The sequence below is a fragment of the Mirounga leonina genome, unplaced genomic scaffold (genome assembly GCF_011800145.1).
Source record: "Mirounga leonina isolate KUSES-001 unplaced genomic scaffold, KU_Mleo_1.0 Mir_454, whole genome shotgun sequence".
In the NCBI taxonomy this organism is placed as follows: Eukaryota; Metazoa; Chordata; class Mammalia; order Carnivora; family Phocidae; genus Mirounga; species Mirounga leonina.
Window position 1 is genome coordinate 3,283,176 of NW_023270763.1, and position 23,618 is coordinate 3,306,793.

The 23,618-nt window shown below is 57.8% G+C and overlaps 1 protein-coding gene across 4 annotated transcripts in view; it reads left to right on the forward strand.

Moving 5' to 3' along the window:
* Positions 1 to 23,618, forward strand: part of SDK1 (sidekick cell adhesion molecule 1) — a 616,964-nt gene that overhangs the window by 561,796 nt on the left and 31,550 nt on the right. For all 4 annotated transcript variants that reach the window (XM_034988284.1, XM_034988283.1, XM_034988282.1 and 1 more), the window contains 5 exons: positions 11,661 to 11,776; positions 13,682 to 13,868; positions 15,472 to 15,609; positions 21,309 to 21,470; positions 22,306 to 22,431. In XM_034988284.1, coding sequence (XP_034844175.1) covers positions 11,661 to 11,776; positions 13,682 to 13,868; positions 15,472 to 15,609; positions 21,309 to 21,470; positions 22,306 to 22,431 — 729 coding nt within the window. The remainder of the gene's footprint in view (positions 1 to 11,660; positions 11,777 to 13,681; positions 13,869 to 15,471; positions 15,610 to 21,308; positions 21,471 to 22,305; positions 22,432 to 23,618) is intronic.

Sequence of the window (23,618 nt, forward strand, 5' to 3'; positions counted from 1 at the left end):
TCTCTGTGAACACTGTTGCAAATCCTTTACAGCCTCTCTGATTCTCTCCTTGGGAGAAAATGCTAGAAGCAGAATCCCTGGCTCAAAGGACATGAGCGTTTTTTGCTTGGAGAAGCTGAAACTCACTGACATGCCATGCTGTGGGGACCAGGACGCAGGTCTGTGGTTTCTCTGCTTCCACCTTTGGATCTCGCCTCACTTGTTAGGTGAAAATATATCTCAAAATATATCTCACTACCGTTCCGTCCGCCGGCCTTTAATCCCTACTCTGCCGTTAAATGCCTGCCACCATACACGGCGACGTTTTTCCCAGGGTCTTAGTGTTCTGGGGGTGATTGGTGAGAGCTTTGTATGCATCAGGGACGTCACGTCCGACCCCACTTGTGGCCCATGGTTTCCCTGTTCTGTTGTCTGTGGCTGAGTTTCTTGTGTTAAAACTGCGTGGTCAAACCTCTCACTCTGCGGCGTCTCTGCTTCCCATCCAGGAGCCCGGGAGGTACCCGGCTCGTCTTCCCAAATTTTCATGGCTTCATTGTTCCCGAAAACTCTTGGATGCATCTGGAATTTGTTTCGGTGCCGGGCCAACATGAGCTTCTCAGCAGCTGGTTTTCGGAGACGCTGCCCCGGTTCCATCTGTGAGCGACCTCTCTTCCCGATGCCCAGGTTCTTGCGAAATCACGCTCGCTCTGGTGCCGCCAACCCCCTCATGCTGCTTTATCACCCGTCCTTTGTGTTTCACAGCGCTCACCCTATTTTTTTGTTTTCCAGAACTTCTCAGCTGTTTTTAGGAACTTTACAATCATTTTGGCAAATTCTGTCAGGGGTGTGACGGAATGTGTATTATGTTCTGAAGGGATGGAAGAGTGCACCATGCGGTCATGCCGCTGGCTCGCCCTCCCTCTCTGGACCCCCCTCACCTCCCCCTCTGCGCCTCCCTCCTTGGAACTGCACTAGGCTCTGCCCTGCGGGTCACCTGCTAGACTCCGTCCCTGCAGTGTCATCACCGCGAGCCCTGACCCCCGACGGCTTGTCCTCACTCTACCCACGGCAGCCGGAGCCTGAGGCCCACTTGCTTGTCGAGGCACACAACTTTCTGTCGCCCCAGGAAAAGGAAGGACTTGACAGGCTCTCCCACCAAAAGAGGGAGTTGGGACTTTCTCCTGCATCCGGCGGGAAGCGCCCACAGGAGATCAGGTCAGCAGCCTGACCTTTGCTCTTTGACACGACAACTTTTGCCAAAAAGGAAAAATGGATAGTCACACACTGTCGTCGTTTGGTTGCTTTAGGGGCCATGTGGGTCGCGATGGGCTTGAGTGTCGCTTCACGAGGCCGCAGAGCGTCTTGGAACAATTGGTTGGCTCTTTTTTAAAGAACGAGAAACACTGGGAACCGTGGGCTCTACCTTCCTTGGAAGTCACCGCTGGCTGGAAGGAGGAATGACACGGCTTCTGGCTGGTTTAGCTCCCCTCGCGACACAGAGCCGGGCTCCAGCCTCAGGGGATGAGAGAAGGCTCTGGAGTCTGCTGGTCTGAGCCGGGTGCACGGCCAGGAGTCAAGGGCACTTTGGCCCGCGGCACCTCCCCAGCATCACGCACGATCTCCAGGTAATTACTAGTGGACGCGGGGTTGTGACCGGCTGAAAACCACGGCAGCTTCCGTGGCGGGCCCGCCTGTCGTGCGGTGGGCCCCGCGGTGTGTAGGCGGAGATGCAGGCTTGCAGGCAGGTGATCACGGACAGCGGAGCGGGTGTCTGCCGGGTCCTGACAGTCTGCTGTGTGCCAGGCGCGACTGCTGCCGTGGGCTCCCAGCTGAGCCGCGGGTGCGCAGAGGCCATCCCCCAGTCTGGAGGTGGCCGGGGGCTCCTGGGGCTCCTTCTCACCCCCGGAGGCCACAGCACGTGGTTTGCTCCCTTGGTGCACAAAGTCCCGACGAGCCATCACTTCCGAGTTCCAACTGGAGCGTCCCCGCAGAGGGACATCCTCCCGTGTTGCTGGGCCTGACCCCAACAGGCCCGGCAGGTATTGGTAAGGGAGTGGGGAGCTTGCCCGTCCCCTCCCCAGGCCAGGAAGAGTTGCAAGGGATGGCCTGGCGTTTGCTGCCTCCTCCAGGCTGTCTTCAGCATCCCTTACTCCAGGACCCCTGTCCTGAGACTGCGTGGGAATGAGGCAACGGAGTCAGGCAGCTGTATTAATTCTAAAGCCCCTGCAAGCACATGGGGGTCGGGGCGCCGAGTGGGCAAGGGGAGGGCTGAGGCAGGAGTGCCCCCGGGAGCAGCATCTCCGGCCACCGAGAGCATCACTGGGTCTCCCAGCTCTGGGCGTCCCTCTCCTGCACCACGTGCTCCCCAGCCTGGATTACTGCCTTCCCCAGCAGACGAAATGTTGGTAGATAATTGCACTTCTAGTAACCTAATTTCCATCAACGTAGGAAGGTTATGGAGAATATTCGAATGCCTAATGCTTTATTTGGAAAGGATCCCAAACATCACGCCATCCGGAGTCCCGAGTTCTCAGCCGATTCTCGGGATGTTCCTCAGAGTACCGTACTGGCGATGGGTAGAGACCCACTCCCTCCGCAGCTCAAGAGGCCCCTGAAGGGGGGAAGACCATGTCCTTGAGCAGCTCGCACTCTGGGCGGAGAGAGAGGCCTCCCCTGGGACCTCTCAGCGGGTGAGGCCGTCCTCGGGGCCTTCACGCCTCGCAGGGCCCCGCGTGGACTGGCATGCCTGCTGGGTCCATAGACGCCGGGTCGTCCCCGGGGAGGAGGAGCACCGTCCCCACGCGTGTGAGTCAGCAGACCGGCCGCGGGGGGACAGGGTGTTCGTGCCCGCCCACCGCGCTGCTGGCGGCACAGACGAAGCCGCAGATTTGGAAGTGCTCCGACCCCGGAGTCTCTCCCCAGAGCCCGGCCTCGCCTGTGCCTCTCCTTCCCCGCCAAGCTCTTCCTGAATTCAGGAACCTCCCTCCTTCCGTGTGTTGTGTCACCGCTGACGGGGGAAGCCGGGAGTGGGCACAAGCCGCCGGGCTGGCTCCGCGGGCCCCCATGCATCCATGCACTCACCGCCCAGCTTGGCCCCGGCGCCCACGGCCGGTCGTGCTTTCTCTGTCCTCGCACCGCGTCCCTCTGCCCGCTGATTCTGCAGCTCTTCTCAGACATCACACCCTTTCTGGTAAATGTCCTATCACTTCATTCAAACGTATCTCCAGCACGTACCCCTAGAAGAACTCTTCAAATACATACGTACATGATTACATAAACTATGAAGGCATCATCTCACCTGGAAAAATTAAGGACGATTTCCTTGTGTAATCCAGTATGCAGTCAGCACGCAGCCCCCGTGGGACAGCCGACCCTCCGTCTTCCGTTCCGTCCTCCCTCGCGACTTGCCAGCTTCAGCCGCATTTGCCCTTGGAACTGCCGACGCCTCAGCTCCTTGTTACCAGGCCCAGCGGCTGCTTCTCAGCCCTGCTCCTGACCTGGCCTTTGACTCTGGCCGACTCTGGGCCCGGTCTCTGTGGCACAACCCCCCAGCTCCCAGGCTCCACCTCTGCTCTCTCTCTGGCTCCGTTCACTCCCGTCTGTCTGTCCCTCTCCCAGGATGGTCACCTCGTTCCCACACCCTCAGGTGCCTTCCGGGGCCGCGTGATTCCCGAGTCTACTCCTCCCTGTGCCCCAGGGGCAATGCCTCTGTCCATCCCCAAATCCCAGGCAGCCTTGACACCTCCCAGCCCTTGAGGCCCACAGCCCATTTGGCTGGTCAACATCTGTTGACTCGTGGTCCCCAGCGTCAAATGCCGCGGCCGCCGCCCTCCTCACGTGCCATCTGCTGTCTCCATCCTCGCAGCAGTCCCCGCCGGTCCTCACGGCCGGTGGACCCCCCAGCTTCAGCCCAGTCATCTCCAAGTATGCCTGCGGCTCATAGGTGTTCAAAGACTAGCTGACACAGGGATGGTGGGCCCTCACCTCCCGGGTTTGTTTGCGACGTGGAACGGGACGCTCTGGGCTCGCGTCCCGGCCTTGCTCCTCGTCAGAATGCTCTTTCACTTTTCTTACACAACAGGAATGTCAGCGACAGCCCCACAGGCGGCCGCGGGGAGGGCCCATGTGGGGTCTGCCACGGCCCCCTCCTCCCCTCCCTGCGCTCGGAGCAGGGCTGAGGGGCAGCATGCCCAGCCCAGCTTGTCCAGGGTGGAGGCTTGCCTCAGCTCTTCCTGCTGGGGACCTAATTCCCCAGCCTCACTTGTACATCGATTTCTTGAACCGTGTTCCTTTGACCCGGAGCTTCGCCCAGGGGTCTGGTGCCGTCGGTCCTGACACTGGGACGTGGGAGAGAGTAGGAACTGGAAGGAGACACCCTCCCCACCCCAGACTTGCCACATCCCAGCAAGTGCGGGGCTCAGAGTGTACCTTCATTTTACAGGTGAGAAACACTGAAGCACCAAAGCTTCCAGAGGGTTCTACAGGAATGCTCTGCTGGTCAGTAGTAGCAGGACATACCAGTGTGGCTGCCTCATCCAAGGCAGCTGTTTTTCCTAGAAAATAAGGCCCTCTGGAATCAGATCAGAACAGAAGGACACAGGGTTTCAAAAGTTGAGAAAACCGTGGATGAGGCCACTCTGGGCCAGCCTCACTCTCCCTGGGGCTGCCTACCCCAAGTCACCTGCCTCTCCGGACTTCCTAGGCCCCCCACTGCCTGCCCAAGCACGTGCACACTCACCTCTGCCTCGACCTTCACAGGGGGCCCGAGTGGCCAGGCCCTGGTGGCTGTTTTGTTGTACCCGGCAGTCCCAGGGTTACATGATGGGGACAAGCTCACAAGGCTGGTGGCCGGGGACATTCCAGCACTCATACTTGACAAAGCAGCTTAGCAGCCAAGCACCCCCTTCCCAGCCCTGCCCTACATCCTTGCTTTCCTGACCCAGAGCTGGGTCCGCAAACCAGGCCCACAGGCCAAATCCAGCCAGTGCCTGTTTTTGTAAATAAAGTTTTATTGAGACGCCCGTTCGTTTACATAGCATCTGTGGCTGCTTTTGCCATATGAAGGCAGAGTTGAGTCGCTGTCACCCAGACCTTGCGTCCCTCAAAACTTAAAATGTTGCCCAGCCCATCACAGAAAGCTCCCCAGCGCCTGTCCTTGACAATCAGCAGAGCCTTTCAGTTACGGAGACCCCAGTTCAAATCCAGCCCATTCTGGGACAAACAGCTTCTGCCCCTTCAGGCTCAGCTTTCTAAAGCGTGAAATGAGAAGAAACATCTTACCTCTAGCTTGAGTTTTGCAAATACAAACTGCATACGGTGCAGGTGATTAATCGGGGACCGTGGTTTGTGCCACACAGACCACCAGCGGTCACAGTCCAGTCATGGCCCGTGGGCCTGCGTCCTGCTCCAGTGGGAAGCTCACTCCACAGGCAAGGAGAGAAGTGCTGGTGATGGGCGTCGGTGATGGTGGAAAGCATCACTGGCGGGCATCAGACGCTGGGTTTGTTCAGCACTCACCTTTATCACTGAAATGCCTGAGGGAGAACTGCATTTGAAGTCCCACATTTAGCAGAGGGGCTACATCAAATTCAAGCCAGTCCTTCAGAGCCCAGGATGTGCAGAGACTGGGCCTCAGCTGGGTACTTTTCCTAGAGGAGCTCATGCTTGTACAACGGATACATTGGTTATCTATCACTGCATAACAAATGTTCCCCACGCAGCTTGAAACAACATGCATGTGCAACATCGCCGTGTGTGGAGGCCAGGTGTTCAGGCACAACTTAGCTGCGTCCTCTGCTTTGGGTCTCCCCCAAGGTGGTAGCCAGGGTGGCTGTCTCATCTGAAGGCTGGACTGGGGGAGGAGCCATTTCTAAGCTCACTTGTGTGGTGGTTGGCAGGCCTCTATCTCATGGGCTGTTGGACAGAAGCCTCCCTGAGCTCCTTGCCATGGCGAGCCTCTCCAGGGGGCATCTCCCTGCATAGCTGCTGGCTTCTCAGTGCATGAGAGGGCAGGACAGAGGGCCAGCAAGACGGGCACCAGCCATAGAGACGGACAGTCTCCTGGATGCTAATCATGGCACCGCCACCCACCACGCCTGCCACGTTCTGCTGGTCGGAAGCAAGTGCTCACAGGAAGGGAGGGTGTGAGTACCAGGAGGTGGGACCATGGAGTGTCTCCATCATCCAGGATGCTCGTGTCCAAGGTGTGGAAGGCAGAGCACCCAGGACACACCTGTGCTCTCCTGGCTAACGAAGGAACTGCAAGGAGAGACGGACATTTAAACACATCAGCACGTGGTGACATGACTACTGACAGTCCCTATGGGGACATAGCCCAAGCAGGACCGGTGCACCCTCCACGCCTGCTGAGTGAGTCGCTGGACGGTGAGTGCAGGGGAATGGGCTTGGAGCGAGACACTGTGTTCAGGCCACCTTACTGAGTGCCTCCTCCTTGCCGGCTGCCAAGCTGTGTCCTCTCAAAACTTAATTCATTTCGCCTCTGAAACCCATTAAGTCTGGTATTTTCTCCTATTTTACAAAAGAAACTGAGGCTCAGAGAGATGGAACTGTGTCCCAAGTCCCACAGGCTGAGCCCAGATCCTAAAACTCACCATCCAGGGCTTTTCCCACAACCTTCCATCTGCAGCCTCCGTAGCCTGGAGTCCATGACATTGTTTTTGCAGATGGTTTTGGGGACCTGTTTCCTGGTTTTTCTTGTTAAGCTTCCTTAAAGTTATGTTGGTTCTGACTCAGCAGTGAAGTGACTGGAGGAAAGACGGGCATCTGAGCTCAAGTGAGGGGCACCAGGCTGAGTGAGATGGGGCTGGACTGAGGCGGCCACTCCAGGAACCCGGGAACGTGGCCTCGGATCCCCTGCCCTCCCCCGCGCGTTGCGCTGGGCGTCAAGGGCTGCCAGGCCCTTCTCTCACACCAGTGCGGTGTGAGTTGAGACCCGGGGCCAGGCCCTTCTCTCTCCGCCCTGGTCTTCCCCTGCAGGAAAGGCAGTGATGAGAGCCCGCCTCCTGGGGTTATGAGGTGAGGTGAGCCCAGACAAAAGGCTTGCACACGCACCCCTGCGCCGTCCTCAGCACTGTGGTCACACCCCCTGATGGGTCACAATGATTCCAGCAGCCGGCAAACTAGATGAGAACACCACTCTTCAAAAGGCCCTGCAGATGTCTGGGGAGAAGGGCTTTGGTTTGAGAAAAGGGTGATCCATGTCTTTCGTGTTCATTACAGATTTATAAAACACGATCTTCTCACTTTGAATTCTGTTATAGGCTTTTTTAAACGTTACTGTGTGATGTCGAACTGAACCCTGGTTTACAGACCCGGAGTTCCTCAGGGCAGGCCTGGCAGCTGCCTGACCTCCTGCGGGGCCCCGGGCATTGGACTTGATGTTGGTGACAACAGTGATTCTCCTGTCTTCCTTCTGGGACTGTGCCCCTGCCCAGAAGTGAACGAAGCCTTTGTGTTTCCAGGCTCCGCTCACCTTTTGAGATTCTGCTCCTTTCCCACATTTCTGCGCTGAGTCATTATTCTGTCTCCAGTCTTGACTTGTCCCCTACTGAGTTAAAGACCTCCTTTATGTATTGCGAAGGCCCCAGAGGTTAGATAATTACCCAGAGCCGGAGTCTCTCTCCAGGTACCCTGGCTGAGAGGAACAGATTGTATTAGCAAAGTTTGCTGAGAAGGTAAACTATGTTAGAGAATTCTATTTCCTGTTTGTTTCGACAGGAAATCAGAAAGAGTGGCCAGAAAAATGGGGATGTAATTAATGTTAACTGATGAATGTATAATTTTTTTATTCTATAAAACAAATACCTGTCTCATTATGTTAAAATGTTAACAATGATCCTCAAGGTATCAGTTAAAAAATTGCTCTACCCAAATAATAAATCCCTGGGTTGCAGAAAGTGAAAGAAACCTAGCATAGGCTAGCATGATCTAGCATGGCCTAGCATGGCCTAGCATGGTCTAACATGGCCTAGGATGACCTAGCATGATCTAGAGTGGTCTAACATGGCCTAGCATAATCTAACATGGCCTAGCATGATGTAGCATGACCTAGCATGGCCTAGCATGACCTTAGCATGGCCTAACATGGTCTAACATGGCCTACCATGACCTAGCATGACTTAGCATGATCTAGCATGGTCTGATATGGCCTAGCATGGTTTAGCACTGGCAGATGCCCAGCACGGCCCCAGGTGGCACTGGCACCTGGATGACCATCTGTCCGATGTGACCCCAGCAGATACCCCACCCTGTTGCTCTTCCCGTCCCAGCCTCGTACGTGGCCCTCGCTTCCCTGGCCCATTGTCACATGTTGAATCCTCCCCGTTATTGAAGGATACTCTTTTCCAGGAAAGACCCCATGTCCCTGGCCAGAAATGACTTCTCGTGGCCCTTTGAATCTGTCCTCACATCACACCCTGTATCATGATTACTGTGATTTCTCTCTCTTGTCACGTGTTGCCATGTCTTTGTGTCCACCCACCCCTCAGCGCCAAGCCTAGGGCCCGGTCGATATTCAGGAAAATGTCAGCACATTATACGCTGTGGTGACAACCAGCCGCCGAAGTGCTAGCGGCTTAATCAGCAGCGGTAATTTCTCACATTCTCCGTCCTCCTCGGCCAGCTGGGTCTCTCCTGCCCCCCGTCATCTCCTCTCCAAGACACAGACTGAGGGCTCAGCCCCCGCGTGGGAACCGCTGCTCAGGTGGTAGTGGGGAAAGAGGAGGTAGCCGGTCGGGGACCCTCTGGAAGCTTCTGCCGGGAGGTGGCCTGGGTCACTCCTGCCCATGTGTGACTACTGCTCTGCTGTCATCAACCACGCTGGGGCCAGCGGGGGGACATGTGGGCCCTTCAGGAGGGAGACTTCCCCAGGCCGGACCGACGACCCTCCCGCAGAGGCAGTGGGTAGTTCGAGTGAGCGAGTGAGTCTGCAGAGTTATTTCCTGCAGCACACAGAACCTTCCCTGACTCTCCCAAGCGTGCACTCATCTACCAGAAATCTTTCCAGGCCTGTTGTCTCTTTCTTTCCGTGGTGTGAGCACATGGGGCCTGTCCAGTGACCTCACCTTGGAGCGGAAGCTCTTAAATGCTGACGAGGGAGGGTCTGCAGCTCAGGACTGAGGAGTGGCCAGGTCCGCTTGGGGCCTGGTGGGCACGGGCTTAGGGGGCCATGAGCCAGGGCTCTCCGCTCTCCAGCAAATTAAGACGGAGCCAGGCATAGCCATGTTGTCCCGGCAGCTGCTCGTTGACCCGGCTGCTGCTGGCCGGCCAGGTCGGGGCAGTGCGTCTGCCCCGGGGGGGTCGGGTGAGAAGGGCGAAGTGCTGCCCTTCCTGCTCTGTGGGGCTTGTGTGCAGGGCCTCCCTGTGCAATCAGCCAGAATCCCAGAAGATTCCAGAAATCTTCAGGGGCAGGGTACTTCTAAAGGCCCCGAAGTTCCTCTGTTACTGCTTCGGTGGGCTCTGTCTCTGGCGGCTCTGTGGCCGGGATGGCAGGAGCCACCCCACCGAGGACTGGCTCCTGGGGCGCGGTGGCATCGCCAGCCCTGACGCCAGGCATCACCTTTGCAAGCCACCTCTCAGGGCTGCTTGTGGGCAATCCATGTCTCAGCACGTGTCAGAGGCAGCCGTGCGAAAATGCTCTTTAATGCCGATTTCATGCATGGGACGAAAGCATCCCAGGCTGACACCTGTGTTTACCGTACATCACGGGCGCGAGCAAGGGCTCGTCAGACATTCCGTCCATGCCCCCCCGCACATGCGCCATGACCAACAAGTACTGTATTTGGGGCTGTAAACGGCATTGCCTCCCTAAGTCGGGTCATCCTGCTGGCGTGGAGACCCAGACGCTTTCAGGAGCCAAGAAAATGCATCTCAAAACCAACACGCTCTGCTCTCTGTTTGCACACATTTCTCTCTTCCCTGCTGGTGTCGTCACCAAAAATGTCCTTGTTCCCTGCAGCATTTTTATGGCACAAAAGCTCTGTGCTGCAGGATAGCTGGTGGGCACGTCAGAGCAGCTCGGGACCTGCACGGGACCAATGGGTTTTGTCCAGCATGTGACGACCTTTCCAAGAGGCACGTGGCCCCTGAATTCCGGGAGCCGCCTCGAGTCCCCAGGAGCCCCAGTTTTCTGTGGACCTCTGTGTCCAGAAAACAGTCTCGGGCCCGGGGTTTGGGAAGGAAACCCTGGGGTGGGGGTGGGGGTGGGGCACCACGCACAGACAGTTCTAACCAACTACCAGGGTAATGGCCGTGCTCAATTTCGCCTTTCACGTTTTAATTGTACAACAGTAATTTTGCGATAGAGTTGCCGATGGCAAACATGCAAGACATTAACTTTATTTATGTTTTGGATTATTAATGTGGCTGTTAAAATTCCTCCAGTTAGTTTTGACTGAATTGTTTTTTTGTGTGATTCTGTTGTTTAATGGAGCGGTAAATAAGAATTTCTGATAATGAGGCCGAGCATCTGTCACAACAACCTGGTGTCGGTTATTAACATTTCCATTAACGGCAGGGTGGGCAGTGATCATACGGGAGCCACACAGTTAGAACAAAATAAATAGTCGGTGTCAGGCTGAGTGGGAGTTAATTACTATTTTATTCTGCTTTGTGGGGAGGGAGGGGAAGGGGTGACTCTCGAAGGTCGTTCTCTCCCGAGAGCCGGCGTGCGGGGCCGTCGCCCTCGGACAGTGGCTGTGTCGTCTCTGCGCACAGCCCGGAAACGCCCCGGGCCCGCAGGCCGAGGCCCCCAGACAGCTCCGGGGCTCCGGGGTCCAGCCCAGCACAGACCCGTGGGGGCGCGCACAGGGGGCAGGGGAAGGGCGTAGCTCCCAGGAGGCAGAGAGGAGCCCATCATGCACACAGGTGCCGGGCGAGGAATTCGGAGACGGCGCGGGGCTGGCACACGCAGACGAGACGTGTTCTGCGTGTGCACGCATGCTCTCGCCCAGCTTCCCAAGGGCCGCCTGCCGAGCCGACAGCCGCAGTGTCCTCCCCACCTCTTGGAGCACAGCGTGGCCCTCGGGGCGGGAGGACCCGGTCCTCAGTTGGAGCCGTGAGGGGCCTCAGGGCAGGGCCACAGGGAGTGGTGCTGTCTGTGCTCCTGACCCCGTTGGGGGATCAGCCCGGCGTCTGCAGCCCCAGGGAACGGGGCTCCTCCCCATGAGGTCCCTGGCATGGGCACACAGATGCCTTATTTTCTCCACGTTCCATCCAAAACGCAGTGCCTCGCTCCACTGCGAACGTGGCAACACGCCCCATAGGGCCAGCAGGACCTGCTGCTCACTCAGCGGCAGGCCCCCAGACGTCCCCTGTCGAGTCCCGGTTGGTGCTGAGACCTCAGATCCTCCTGCACGCGTCACACCTTGACGTCACAGTAGCCCTTAGACCAGCCTGCCAGCACCGCCTCGCGTCCCACTCACGAGGCCCGCGATGACCGGATCATACCTTTGTTTTTGAACACTCTGCCAACTGTGTCTCAATAGAATCTGTTTTCTTTGTAATTCTGCAGACTATTTTATGCATCTCTAAACGTGATTCCAGGGAGGGTTTGCAGGGCTCCCTGGCATAAAGGTTGGATGGCCCGGGGTAGGCTCTCAGCTAGGGGCCCTGCACGCGTCAACAGACATCTCAGCTCCTGTCCTGCACTGCTCTCTCCCCAGCCCCGGCCATGGCTCCGCAGAACATCCAGGTGACCTCGCTCACGGCCAGCCAGCTGGAGGTCACGTGGGACCCGCCGCCCCCGGAGAGCCAGAACGGGAACATCCAGGGCTACAAGGCAATGCTCTCTCGCATGGTTTGGCTCTTCCTTCCAGGTCACCTGTAGGCCGGGATAAGTGGCCTCGATCCCCAGAGTTCCCGAGGGCTTTGCTGGAACCCCAGCCACACTCCATGTCCTGCCGGCAGACCCACAGCCAACCGTCTGCCCGGAGAGCCACGGGAGATACTGAGCGGCTGGAGCGGGCTTAGCCTGACCTTGCCTCCCGGCCTGGGGGTGGGGGCCTGGTGCCCAGGATTCTGTCCCTCCCAGGCCCGGCCAGGACCCCTTTCTGCCCCTGCACCCGCTCTGGGGGCCTCCAGTATCTCTGCTGACAATAAAACAGAGCGGGCTGAAGAGAACAGGCTTTCCAGCCCAGCTCTGCCCTTGGGTTTCTATTGAACATTTCGTGAGGTCCGGGCTGGAGGGGCCCAAGAATTTGCATTTCTAACAAGTTCCCCCAGGGGTGTGGTTCCTAGGAAGCCCACTTTGAGAACCACCACACTAAAATCTTACGATTTCACATTAGTTAACCATTCCGGAGATGGGGCCAAAGAAAGGCAGCGGGCCGTTGAGTGATTACCCAGAGTGGGTTCATCTGGGGGGGGGCAGGAAGCCCCCCACACCCGTCTGCAAGGCCACTTCTGTGCAGAGAACTCAGAAGGACCAGCTAAACCGCCCCGAAGAAAGCAGCCCTGGGCTGTCCCCGGCAAACTCCCCCTGAATGCCTCTCCTGCTGCAGGCCCAGGATGGGCGGTCGTCAGCTTCTGCGGCCAGCCTGCCCTGATGACTATTGGGCCAATTAAATGCCCATTTAAAAATGATTTTTGTCGGTGCTTTATGAAAATAAATACCTTCCTCCACAGCAGGGCTGTTACAGTGATTAATGAGCTAGTGGGAAGTCTCGTGAGCTTGGAGGCAAGATGCTATTTATGTATGTCCAAAATATGTTTTCTAATTTCCTTAATGATAAAGACATTGAACTTGGATATTGATCTCAAGTTAGGAAGGCCTGTCCAAGCACAGGATCGGCTGTGCACAGTCGGGAGAACAGAAGCTGGACCGCGTCTGGCCGGCGCAAGTCAGCTGTGTTCACGGTCCGGGTACATGCCAGCAGTGCTGGATGGAGGGCCCCCGCGGGAGGTGGGAAGCAGGCCCCGGCTCTCTGCATGAATGGCCTGGCTGGGTTGCGGCCCACGGAGCCAAGGTGGGTCCACGGGTGGGTGCTGTCTTAGGGCAGCCCGGCTGGCACTGGGGCGGGGCAGCCGTCCTCGGCCCGCTGTCCAGGGAAGTGATCCTGGAAACCTCCTCCAGCCTGTCCACGAACACATACAAGCTGGGTGAGGGGAAATAAATCTGGGAGAAGCACGGGGCCTTCCCCCACAGTGCTGAGCCTGACGTGGTTCTTCCCCGGGTTATTTTTGGTGCCCCGTGGATTGAAGACTCACGTGTCGGCCTGCCGTGGGAGCGCAGGGCAGAGGCCCGGGTTCTCTGCACAGGCTGGAGCAGGGGCGGATAGGGTCAGTCTCCTTCTGTCCAGAAGACTGAGGGACAGGACAGAGGCCGTAAATCAAAGCACCGAGCTCTGGAAAGGAAAAGGCATTCACAGGGAGCTGGAGGAAAGTGCCACGTTCCGTGTTCTGTTAGGCAAAGCCCAAATTCCAGAAGAACAACTCAGAAATGCAAATTATTGGCTTCCCAAACTGTATTAGCAGCCAAGGACCCCCCTCCCCCCGGCACTGACTTCCCTCCCCCCGGCTCTCGGCCTTCCCAGCCGCAGCGTGGCCTGACCCAGGGGCTTCGTGCTCGGGCCCACAGTCCCGCCTCACCCTGCACTGGCTGGGCCACCTCCCCTGAACGAGCTCTGAAACGGGGCTGCCACCCCGTCCCCACGGCCTGCCTCTGACCTCTGGCTCTTTCCAACAGGTTTACTACTGGGAGGCAGACAGCCAGAACGAAACGGAGAAGATGAAGGTGCTGTTCCTGCCGGAGACCGTGGTGAAGCTGAAGAACCTGACCAGCCACACCCAGTACCTGGTCAGAATCTCCGCCTTCAACGCCGCCGGGGACGGGCCGCAGAGCGACCCCAGGCAGGGGCGCACGCATCAGGCCGGTAGGAGAGCGGCGTGCTTCCTTCCCACAGTCTTCAGTTGGGCCCCCCTCTGCCAGCCGCAGGCCTGGTGCCCCTGCAGTCGCCCCTGAGCCCAGCTGAACAAGCGGGCCCTGCCCTCTGTCCCCAGCAGCTCACTGCTCAGCCTGCTCTGTAACACACACCATTGTGTGCCGAGCCATTCCTGCAGAGGCCTGGGTTCGATTCACTTGCTTCCCCCAGGGCCTGGCCTCAGCATGCTGCGTGGTGGCCCCCGGTACCCACGAGGTGGCTGTGAGCGGTGCATGTTTTCCCGTAGACGCTCCAGGACCGCGGAGGGCAGGCGGGCTCTGCATCTGCACCCAGGCCTCCTTCCAGTTCCCTCAGGGAGCTTCTTACTGGGGTCTTGGCCCCGGCATGTCCACACCCCTGGGGGACGAGCACCTGTGCATGGAGAGTCCAGGCCACAGTATCGGACGCTTCCCAGGTTTCTGGGGTCACAGACCACACGGAACGGCTCGCCACCGCCTCTCAGACTCTTGCCACCAGCCAGGCCCAAGGGCACTGCGAGACCAGACGTCCCCCTGCCTGCCGCCCCACCCCCACACACGGAGTGTGTTTCCAGCTCGAGGCTCATTCTCCTGTGCCTCTCAGCTTCCCAGCAGCCTGGAGAACTTAGGAGGTGGTCAGGAGTTCCCAGGGAATGCAGCTTAGCACTGGTCCTGGGGATCTCTGAGAGGCACTTCGTTCATGGGACCCAGGAAGTGCAAAGCCAGGAAAGCCAGGGAGATCTGTCTCACTCAGGGTTCCTGGGAAGTCAGTGGGTTCAACCAGTGAACCCCCCTAGGTGCTTCATCTCCTGGGGACGGGGACTCCCTAGCATCATGCGTCCTTCCCACAAGATGACTGACCAGCTTGCAAGGGCAGCTTCCCGGGGGCCTCATCCAGCAGCTGGGGAGGGGCCGTTTCTGGAATCCCAGCTGGGTCACCTGTTCCTCCCCAGGGCACCAGGCACCTGGCAGGTCACGGGGTGACTGAAGGGAGCACAGCTGGGAGGACGCGTGGTGCTGATTCTGGGGGTCAGTCCCGGGCACCGACCCCCACACGGAGCCCAGGCCAGGGGCCGGTGAGCAGGCTCCACTCCCTGACCACACGCCTGGCCCTACACGGCCACAGGCAGCTTCTCCCACCCAGGGTGGCTCGCTGGGGCCCCCTGTCTCCAGCCCCAGGTGGAGCCCGAGAGGGCCTCCCACACATACCCACAGGCCAGGGCGGAGAGGGGGCGGGGCCTCCAGCAGGGTTCCGCGCTGGGAAGTGAAGCCATCTGCCTTTCATTCTGCGCCTCTATCTATTATTCATCTTTCTGCCTTTGTCACTGTCTTTCAGGCTCCTTTGTGTTAAACCCCATCATTTTCTCTGCTCTTCTCTAGAGGGTCCAGGTTTCTGATGGATCCGGGCAAGTTCAGAGACAGTCAATAAGTCTTCTTTTGTGCCAGAGCATGGAGACTTTTACTGAGTTGAAAATAACATCTAATAACACTTTTAGTCTATGTGGAGGCATAGACGTGTACGTAAATGATCTATAAAGGAGCTTGACTGAAAGTCCCATTACGCTCTGTTCCTCCAGCTCCTGGGACCCCCAGCTTCTTGGCGTTCTCAGAAATAACCTCTACCACGCTTAATGTCTCGTGGGGCGAACCGGCGGCGGCCAACGGCATCCTGCAGGGCTACCGAGTGGTCTACGAGCCCTTAGCACCCGTCCAAGGTGAGGCCCGAGGGGGGCAGCAGGGAAAGCCAACCTCCCAGGCGCGCAAGCCACTCCCCAGTCCGCAAGAGGCCTGCGAGCCATCGCGGGGCCAGGACCAGAAGGTCCGCGCCCTGGGCTCCAACACAGCCCTCCCCCGGCCGACTTGCAACGGGACACTCTGACCTTTCTCCCTCTGACCCAAGACATTTCTCTCCTGCTTCCGCTGTGTCCTGGGCACCACTTGTTAGAACCACATGGAGAACGTAGGCCCATCATGTTCCATGGGCATCCTAGGAGAGGTGCTGACCGTCCAGCGTCCTCAGAGGTTTCTCCAGTGACACCCTTCATGCATTCATTCCCTCGAGTCTTCATTAAGCTCCTGCTGCATGCCAAGTGCTGTTCTAGATGCTGGAGTCTATAGATCCGGGGAAGCAGGGACCTTCACTGAACTGTTCATCACGATCCTTGCTTCCCTGAATCCGTGAGTCTGTATTCCAGCAAGGAGAGAAGCAACACACCCACAAACAATCCACGATGTGATGGTGACCAGTGTCTCGAGGACCTAGGCGTGCCGAGCTCCCAGCCCTGGGGAAGTTCAGCAGCGCATGGGCCGCTCAGGGTCGGGCTCGGGGTCCTGAGGCCAAGCCTGAGGAGTGGGGAGGAGGTCGTGCGAGAGCAGCAGGCCGGGTCACAAAGGCCAGGTCACCAGGGCAGGGTTACCAGGGCCAGGTCACGAGGGCCAGGTCACCAGGGTCGGGTCACCAGGGCCGGGTCACAAGGGCCAGGTCACGAGGGCCGTGGCTGCAGGGCCCTGAGAGGGTCTGGCTCACATAGACCAGGGCCTCTCTGGCTACAACCACAGTCTCAACGCCGTGGAATGAAAAGATTTATTGATCAGCTCCACACTTCCAAGGATCAATCAGAAGAAGCACAGATCCTCCAAGAAGAGCAGCAGAAATGTTTACACACAGAGGAGCGTGAGAGACACAGTGACAGAGGCATGAAGATGAATTATCGATGGGAAGAGAAGATACAGAAGCTTCTGGGGAGAAGGGGTTGCGGCCCGTTACAGAGGTTTGGGCCTGGGGAGACCAGCGGCGACCGCGGCACCTGGCAAGGGGCTTGGAGCTGGGGGCCTGGGGGTGAGAAGTGGGGACAGGGGCTGCGTGCGTTTGCAGGGGAGACTGCGCACCGCGTGGGGAGGGGGCAGTGACGGGAGTGTGCGTGGGCTGGGCCACTTGGCAGCACTGCTCCGCCCCCTGGGTTATCGCTCTGGCGCTGGGGTAATTTCTCGCTTACCCGTCCCTCCTCCCCGCTCACAGCTGACGTGCTCTTGGAGGGCTCCATAGACATTCTTCCTCACCCACCATGTGCCCAACAGCATGTTGCCCAGGGCAGGCTCCCCCTGGTAGGACGCACAGCCAGACTGTAAACATTACAGATTATTTAATGTCCAGGACGAAAAAATATAACCAACACATCAAATAATATTGGCACTCCACTTAAAGCCGTGATAAAAGTTTCCTTTTAAAATAAGTACATTCCAGTAAAACGGGGTTGATTGGAAGAAAATTTAAGCACTAGATTTTATGTCATTGAATCTAAAATGCCATTATTAACTCTAAGATTCATTGTTGTTTTATGAAGTGCTAGCAAAGAAAAAATGCTTGCAGTAAACCGCGGCCCAGTACGTTTGCGTCATCAATCCCAAGTCAGAGATGTAAAGCTGTGCGGGAAGAAAGGGCCTCAGGCGCTGGCCCGCTTTGGCAAACACCGCAGAGGCCGGGCAGTGCGGGAGGGCGCGGCACCGGCTCTGTCCTGCGGCTGTGTTCCTTTCAGGACGGGTGCCTGTCTGGGGACCCGGGGCGGGGCGCGGCGGGCTTGGGGCCTCTGCAGCACGGACCCAGAAGGAACCGGGCATCTGTGAGTGCTCGTTCCGCATGGACAAAGCGCAGAGCGCCCCTGGGCACCGTCCATCCGCTGCCCGGTACCATCTGCGCACACTCCCGGGCGTGCACCCACAGCGGGTTCCGGAGCCCACGCTGCAGACGCTGCTAGCCACACACGGAGAAAGGATTGCCAGGATTCACGGTCCCGAGCGACCTTGGAGTCCCTCCTCATCGAGACAGTGAGTCTTCCCGTGCCTCCTCAAATAAGTGCGGGAAAGGGTTTGTAGAATCTCTAGAAACTCCGTGGCGGGCACCTCTGGGCCTGGCGCCCAGGCGGCTCCCCTGGTCTTGTAAAAAGCACTTGCTGTGGAAGCAAGACCATGGCCATCGTCCCTGACCGGTGGCGGGCCACGGCGGCCCTGCTTCATCCCCCGCGCTCCGTGGTCCCGACGTCCAGGAGTCCTGCTGCCTTGCCAGGCGTCTGTCCCCACGGCCTCGCCTCACCTTCCAGGGACATGATCCTGCATGCGGTTTCCCTGGGGCGGTCGGGGGTGTGGTCCCGTGACCACGGGAACCCCGGCATCATTCACACGACGCAGTGAGACACTCCGGTGCCTCATGCGCAGCTGACACGTGGCTTCCTTGGTGCTCCCTGTAAGCACGGCCCCACGTGCATGTCCGCGATCGTAGGTGGGATGACGCAGCTCTCTACAGACCAGGCCCGTGCGAAGCACCTGCACACACTCGTCCGCGTCCTCACAGGCTGTGCGGTGTGGGGGCCGCTTTTACTCACATCTCACAAGAAATCGGGCTTCGAGCCCTTGAGACGGCCGCCCAGGGCTGCAGGTGGGGAATGCGGACGCGCGTGGGGTTTGAACCCGGGCAGGCCGGTTTGAGAGCCACCGCGGTGGGAAACATCTGGAGCACTTGCGTTTCTGCAAGTAAACACGCCGGGAACGCCACGGAGAGAAGCGTGCAGAGCGGTCATTGAAGCGTTTCATGGCCACCTGTTCTTCCCGTTCTCCCTGGAGTGACAACAGGTGGGGTCACTGGTGACACCATTTCGCCTCTCGCCCGTCACCGGCATCATCTCTTCTGTCCGTCGGGAGGGCTGGTTCTGCCCACCTGGATCTTCCTGGCTTCAGCAGTGAGCGTGATACGCTTTGAAATCAGGGCAGGAGGAAGTGCTTTTGCTCAGCACCTTATGCATTTCTCCAGGCTCTCAGGGTGCACAGCTTCCTCAGGTCCCCTGCTGCTTAAGAGCAAACCGTCCAGACCCCCAGACTTGGACTGTGTCGGTGGCTTGGGCGCATCCCAGACTCACTGATTCCTGCTCATCCGTCGCGTGGCTGATCCAGGCCTGGGGCTGGTGACAGGAAACACTGCAGCTGCTGCTGAGCCTGAAACAGCATTGTCCCCACTCCAGCCGGGGGTGAGGCTGGCCACGGGTCCCCCATGTCCTTCCCACATCCTCCCGCTTCCCTGGCCACCAGCAAACAGCCTCTTCCTGAGGAGCAGACTCACCAGCCCTGCTCTTGGTGCCTCCCTGGTTGACCCTGTGACCTTCTGGGGTGTCCCTGCTCACCTCTAACATCAGTATCACTTTGCAGGATCCCACCGTGTGCCTGCCTGGTCTGACGGCATCTGCCAGAGCCCCTGGCTTAGCCCGACAGAGGACGCTGGTCCTGACCCCTTCCAGCCCCGAAGAGAACACAGGCCAGGAAAGGGCAGAAACTCGGAGCAGGAGAGACTTGCCGTGGCCTCTCTCTGCACGTAGGCCCTTTGGGGCGTTTGGACCTGGGGCTGGCGAGGGGAACTTTCAGTGGCACGTAGGATGGTGTGTGCTGTTATATGGTGAAAGGGACCAGACGCTCAGGGATGAGGCCATAGGGGCTGAACAGAAGGCAGTGATGGGGACACACGCAGCGCGTCGTCCTGTGCCTTGCTGAGGTGCGATTGCCCAGCATTTCCGGCGGGCTCGTCCAGCCCTCGCTGTCCCACCTCCACACCCAGATCCGTCTCTGCCAGGGGCGGGCGGGATGGGGGGGGCTCCTCTTGTGGCTCTAAGAAGCCTTCATTGTGTCCCCTCCCCTAGGGCAGCGGCCGGCCAACCTGCTCGCTGTGCAAGCCTCTAGGGTGGGGTCTCTTAGAGAAACCCAACCCCTGCCCCCTTCACGTTGGCTCCAGATTTCCAACAGGGAATCATGAAAGTAGCAAGTGGGTCTCTGAACGATTTCCGGTTCTTCCTGATGCCTCCGAGAACCTCTACGTTTCCCAGAGACGGAGTTACAAATGTAGTGAAAACATCAGTCATCTTTCCTGGGAGGCTAGCATCATATGAACTCTGTAGTAATGCCGGCCGGCCCTCTTGTGAGGATTGCCGAAGACATGATGTGTGTGTTTATACACGTGTGTGTGGTCAAGCTGGGGAGAAGCTGTAAAGCGGTGATGTCGCCCGGTAGTGATTCTGCTAGCCCTGGGCGGTGCCTGGGCTACACGCGGGCAGACTCCGGGCCGGCCAGCCGCTCATCGGCCCAGGCCAAGGGAGCAGAGAGCCCGGCAGCCTCCCCCTGCCAGCAGGCCCCGGGGTCACTCCATCGAGAAGACGGGCCTGGCTCCTCCCTCACCTCCCTGGGCCAGTCCCCTGGTCACGGTGGGGAGAACCAAGCCACGCGGAGCCTGAGCCACATTCTGGCGGAACGGATTTTACTTTTACGTTTTTTAAAATGTTTTAAACGGTCGTATTTTATGGGCTTGCACCCCAGGGCTTTGTAGTGCAGGGCACGGTTTAAAAATTGACTAAATAAATAAGATTCTGACATAGTTGAGATGCAGGGGAGGTCAGACTAGCTCTACCTCCTAGTGGGATGGAATTCACAAAATCTGTACATGGGTTTGTTTCTGCTCTGGGGGAAAGGAAGGCAATTTTTAATTAAAAAAAAAAGAGGGTTGCTATCCAGAATAACTTCATATTGAAGAAGACCCCATCAGTTTGCTGATGACGGTCTTTGGGTGTGCAAACTGTCATCCTGAAACCCCTTTCTTGAGCCATGCGAGGTGAGGGCACAACATCTTCAAACTTATTTAACCAGAGAGCCCCATTTCTGTCCTGCAAAATGCTGCATTTGTATAATTTTCACCATGCGTCTTCCCCCCAAATGTTAAATCTCAGTTTTCTCATTCCATGTAATACAACCAACCACACGCTCACTTCGTTTATGTAAGCCAACTGTTATCTGTCCTCATGGTTCTCCGAATCGGGGCATCGATATTTGCAGTGACGGTCTTTCTTTGTCCTGCTTCAGGGTCCAAGGATCAAGTTCTCGTGAGTGGTTTGGGGGCCTTTAGGCCACAGGTTGGCCAACCCAGTCGGGCTGGAGACCCCTCTAGGGGGAAGCCCATCTTGTAGCTGAAACGAAATCTTCTGCATCTTCTTCCCTGTTCTCTTCTCTGGAGTCAGGAAGCTCCAGGTCACCTACGCAAGCGACACAGAGCCTGGTGCAGCTCAGAGCCCGCGGGAGGGGGGCCTGACCCGGGCGCGGGAGGACGGGGGGCCTCCCCGCACGAGGCAGGATGCGTGGGCCACCTCCCGGCGTCGCACCGTGAGGCTGGCTCTTCACTTTGCCAGCACCACGTATCAGACTCGAACACTCATTACACTTACCTTTGTTGAAAATTGCCTATTTCCACCACTTAAACCCCTCCCAATTGTAAGAAATACTTCCTTAGCGAGCCGGGGACTTCCTCGCTGTCGTCACGGCGAAGTAGGTGGTGCCATGGCTCTTCTGACCCCAGCCCCCTCCCGGCCTTTGCTCTCGGTGGTTGCAGGGGTGAGCAAGGTGGTGACGGTGGACGTGAAGGGGAACGGGCAGCGCTGGCTGAAGGTGCGCGATCTCACCAAGGGAGTCACCTACTTCTTCCGCGTGCAGGCGCGGACCATTGCCTACGGGCCCGAGCTGCAAGCCAATGTCACGGCCGGGCCAGCCGAGGGTAAGTGGAGCTCCGCCAAGGGCCCCGCGCCCGGGGCCGTGCCAGTCAGGGGCCCGTCCCCGCCACAGGCCAAGCGGCTGTGGCCCACCCAGAGCGGGCAGAAACGCAGAAGCCTTCTGGCAGCACGGGTGTCTTCAAAATCACGTGGTAGCACCAACTTCCCCGGGCGGGCTTGTTAAACAGAGATGAGCAAGTTCTTAGGTGTTAAACATGTAACGTTTGGGGCTGTTTTCTGGAAAAGCTTAGGAGAAAACAAGTGAGTTTTTTAAAGGTTTATTTATTTATTTTTGGGGGGGGCAGAGGGAGAGCGAGAGAGAAACCCAAGCAGACTCACCGTTGAGTGTGGAGCCCGACTTAGGGCTCGACCTCACGACTCTGAGATCATGACCTGAGCCGAAAACAAGAGTCAGCTGCCCAACATTTGTGCTCCCCAGGCTCCCCCCAAAACAAGTGCAGTTTTTGAAATAAGGTACACAAGAAATTTTGAAGTGCTCACATCATGCCAAGGAGCCCTGTAGCTTCCCACTTAAACTATTTTGGCATTTTTTTTAAATCCTTAGCAAGGCGAGGGTGGCAGAATCCAGGTTCCCAGAGGGCCCACTGCGTGCCAGGCGCAGTCTTGGGCCCGTTGCCTGGCTCATCTCTGTTCACGTCTGGCCAACCCATGAGGCCAGTGTATCCTTCCCACATCTGGGATGAGCAGAGTGTGACCGGGCAAGGCTAAGCCACCTGCCCGGAGGAGTAGACAGAGCCTGGGCAGGGCTGGCCCCACCTGTGGGATGAGGAGCCCCCCGAGTGCCAGTCTCTACCTGCCCCTGTCTCTTTTATCCCACAGGCTCCCCGGGGTCCCCCAGAGATGTCTTGGTCACCAAGTCCGCCTCTGAACTGACCCTGCAATGGATCGAGGGAAATGCGGGCAGGACGCCCACCACCGGCTACGTCATCGAGGCCAGGCCCTCAGGTAAGGGGCGGGGCTGCAGCACCTGCCAAGCCGAGAGTCTGAGAGCCAGAGCCCTCAGCCTCCTCTCAGCCTTTCCCTAACGATACAGAGATGAGGGCAACTCGATGAAACGTTACGTGCGTCTCTCCCTCTCCTCCGTCACCTTGCGGGCATAGATTCTCCATGCTTCACCGCAGTATGCATCCCTAGGGGTGTGGTCACTGCCATCCTCAGAAACAAGTACATGCAAACTTAGGGACACTTGCAGACACTTCCAACTCATCAGTAGGATCCAAGAGTGTTTCTAGAGGCTCATTTTGGGCTCTTCATCTTTGCACCCAGACGGAGTCCTGCTCCTTTCTGATCACGATGAAGATTCTTGTTCATAGTGAGGCCCACACATCATCCCATCTTTAGGCTCCTGAAAATGAGGTCTGAGGTCCATTCTCTACCCTGTTTGCCCTAAGAGGGTTTCGCTCTCTTCCTCCCATTCAACGGTAATAACTAAGCATGGGCATTATTGGAAAATCTATTTCTGCTGCATTGAGCCGGCTATTACTCCTGGGAGCTAGGGGGTGTCACAAAATGCAGAGAGAATACTGAGCACGTCCTCCGTGACCTTCAGAGGGTGGCACATCTAATCGTGACTGTCTGAGCATGAAAATCTACAGTGTGCCGGGGCTGCCTGCAGAAAGCCCGCCACCAGAGCCTGCCCACGGCGCTGGGCATCACTGTAGTTGGATAGTTTAAGAGCCTTTGGGCCGAGAGGAAGGCCTGCCGTGTCATACTCGTCATTGTGTCAGACAGACTGCCCACCAAACTGCTTTTGAGAGATTACTAGTTACAAGCACCTCCTAGTAACTCCTAAGTAGACAATCTGGTGCCTGAGACAAAACAGCATCTGTTAAAGGTGATATGAAAAATTCTTTGGCTCAAGCATTAGCACGTTCAGCGCGTCAGCCCGAGGGGTCCTAGGAGCTTGTGGTTGAGCAAGGCACTCAGTCTGTTCTGGAAGCGGGGCTCACAAATCAGTACGGGCCTTCTGCGGCCACTGGGCCCCTGCCCCGTCCCTCTGAAATCAGGCGGCCCCGAGAGCACACAGCAGGCTCTCTGCTGAGGACATCTGATTCCCCAGCACTTTCTGAGACTGCAGGAGCTTCGAATACGGGCCCGGTGAGATCTGGGCCCAGCCAAGGGCCGCGGAGGCC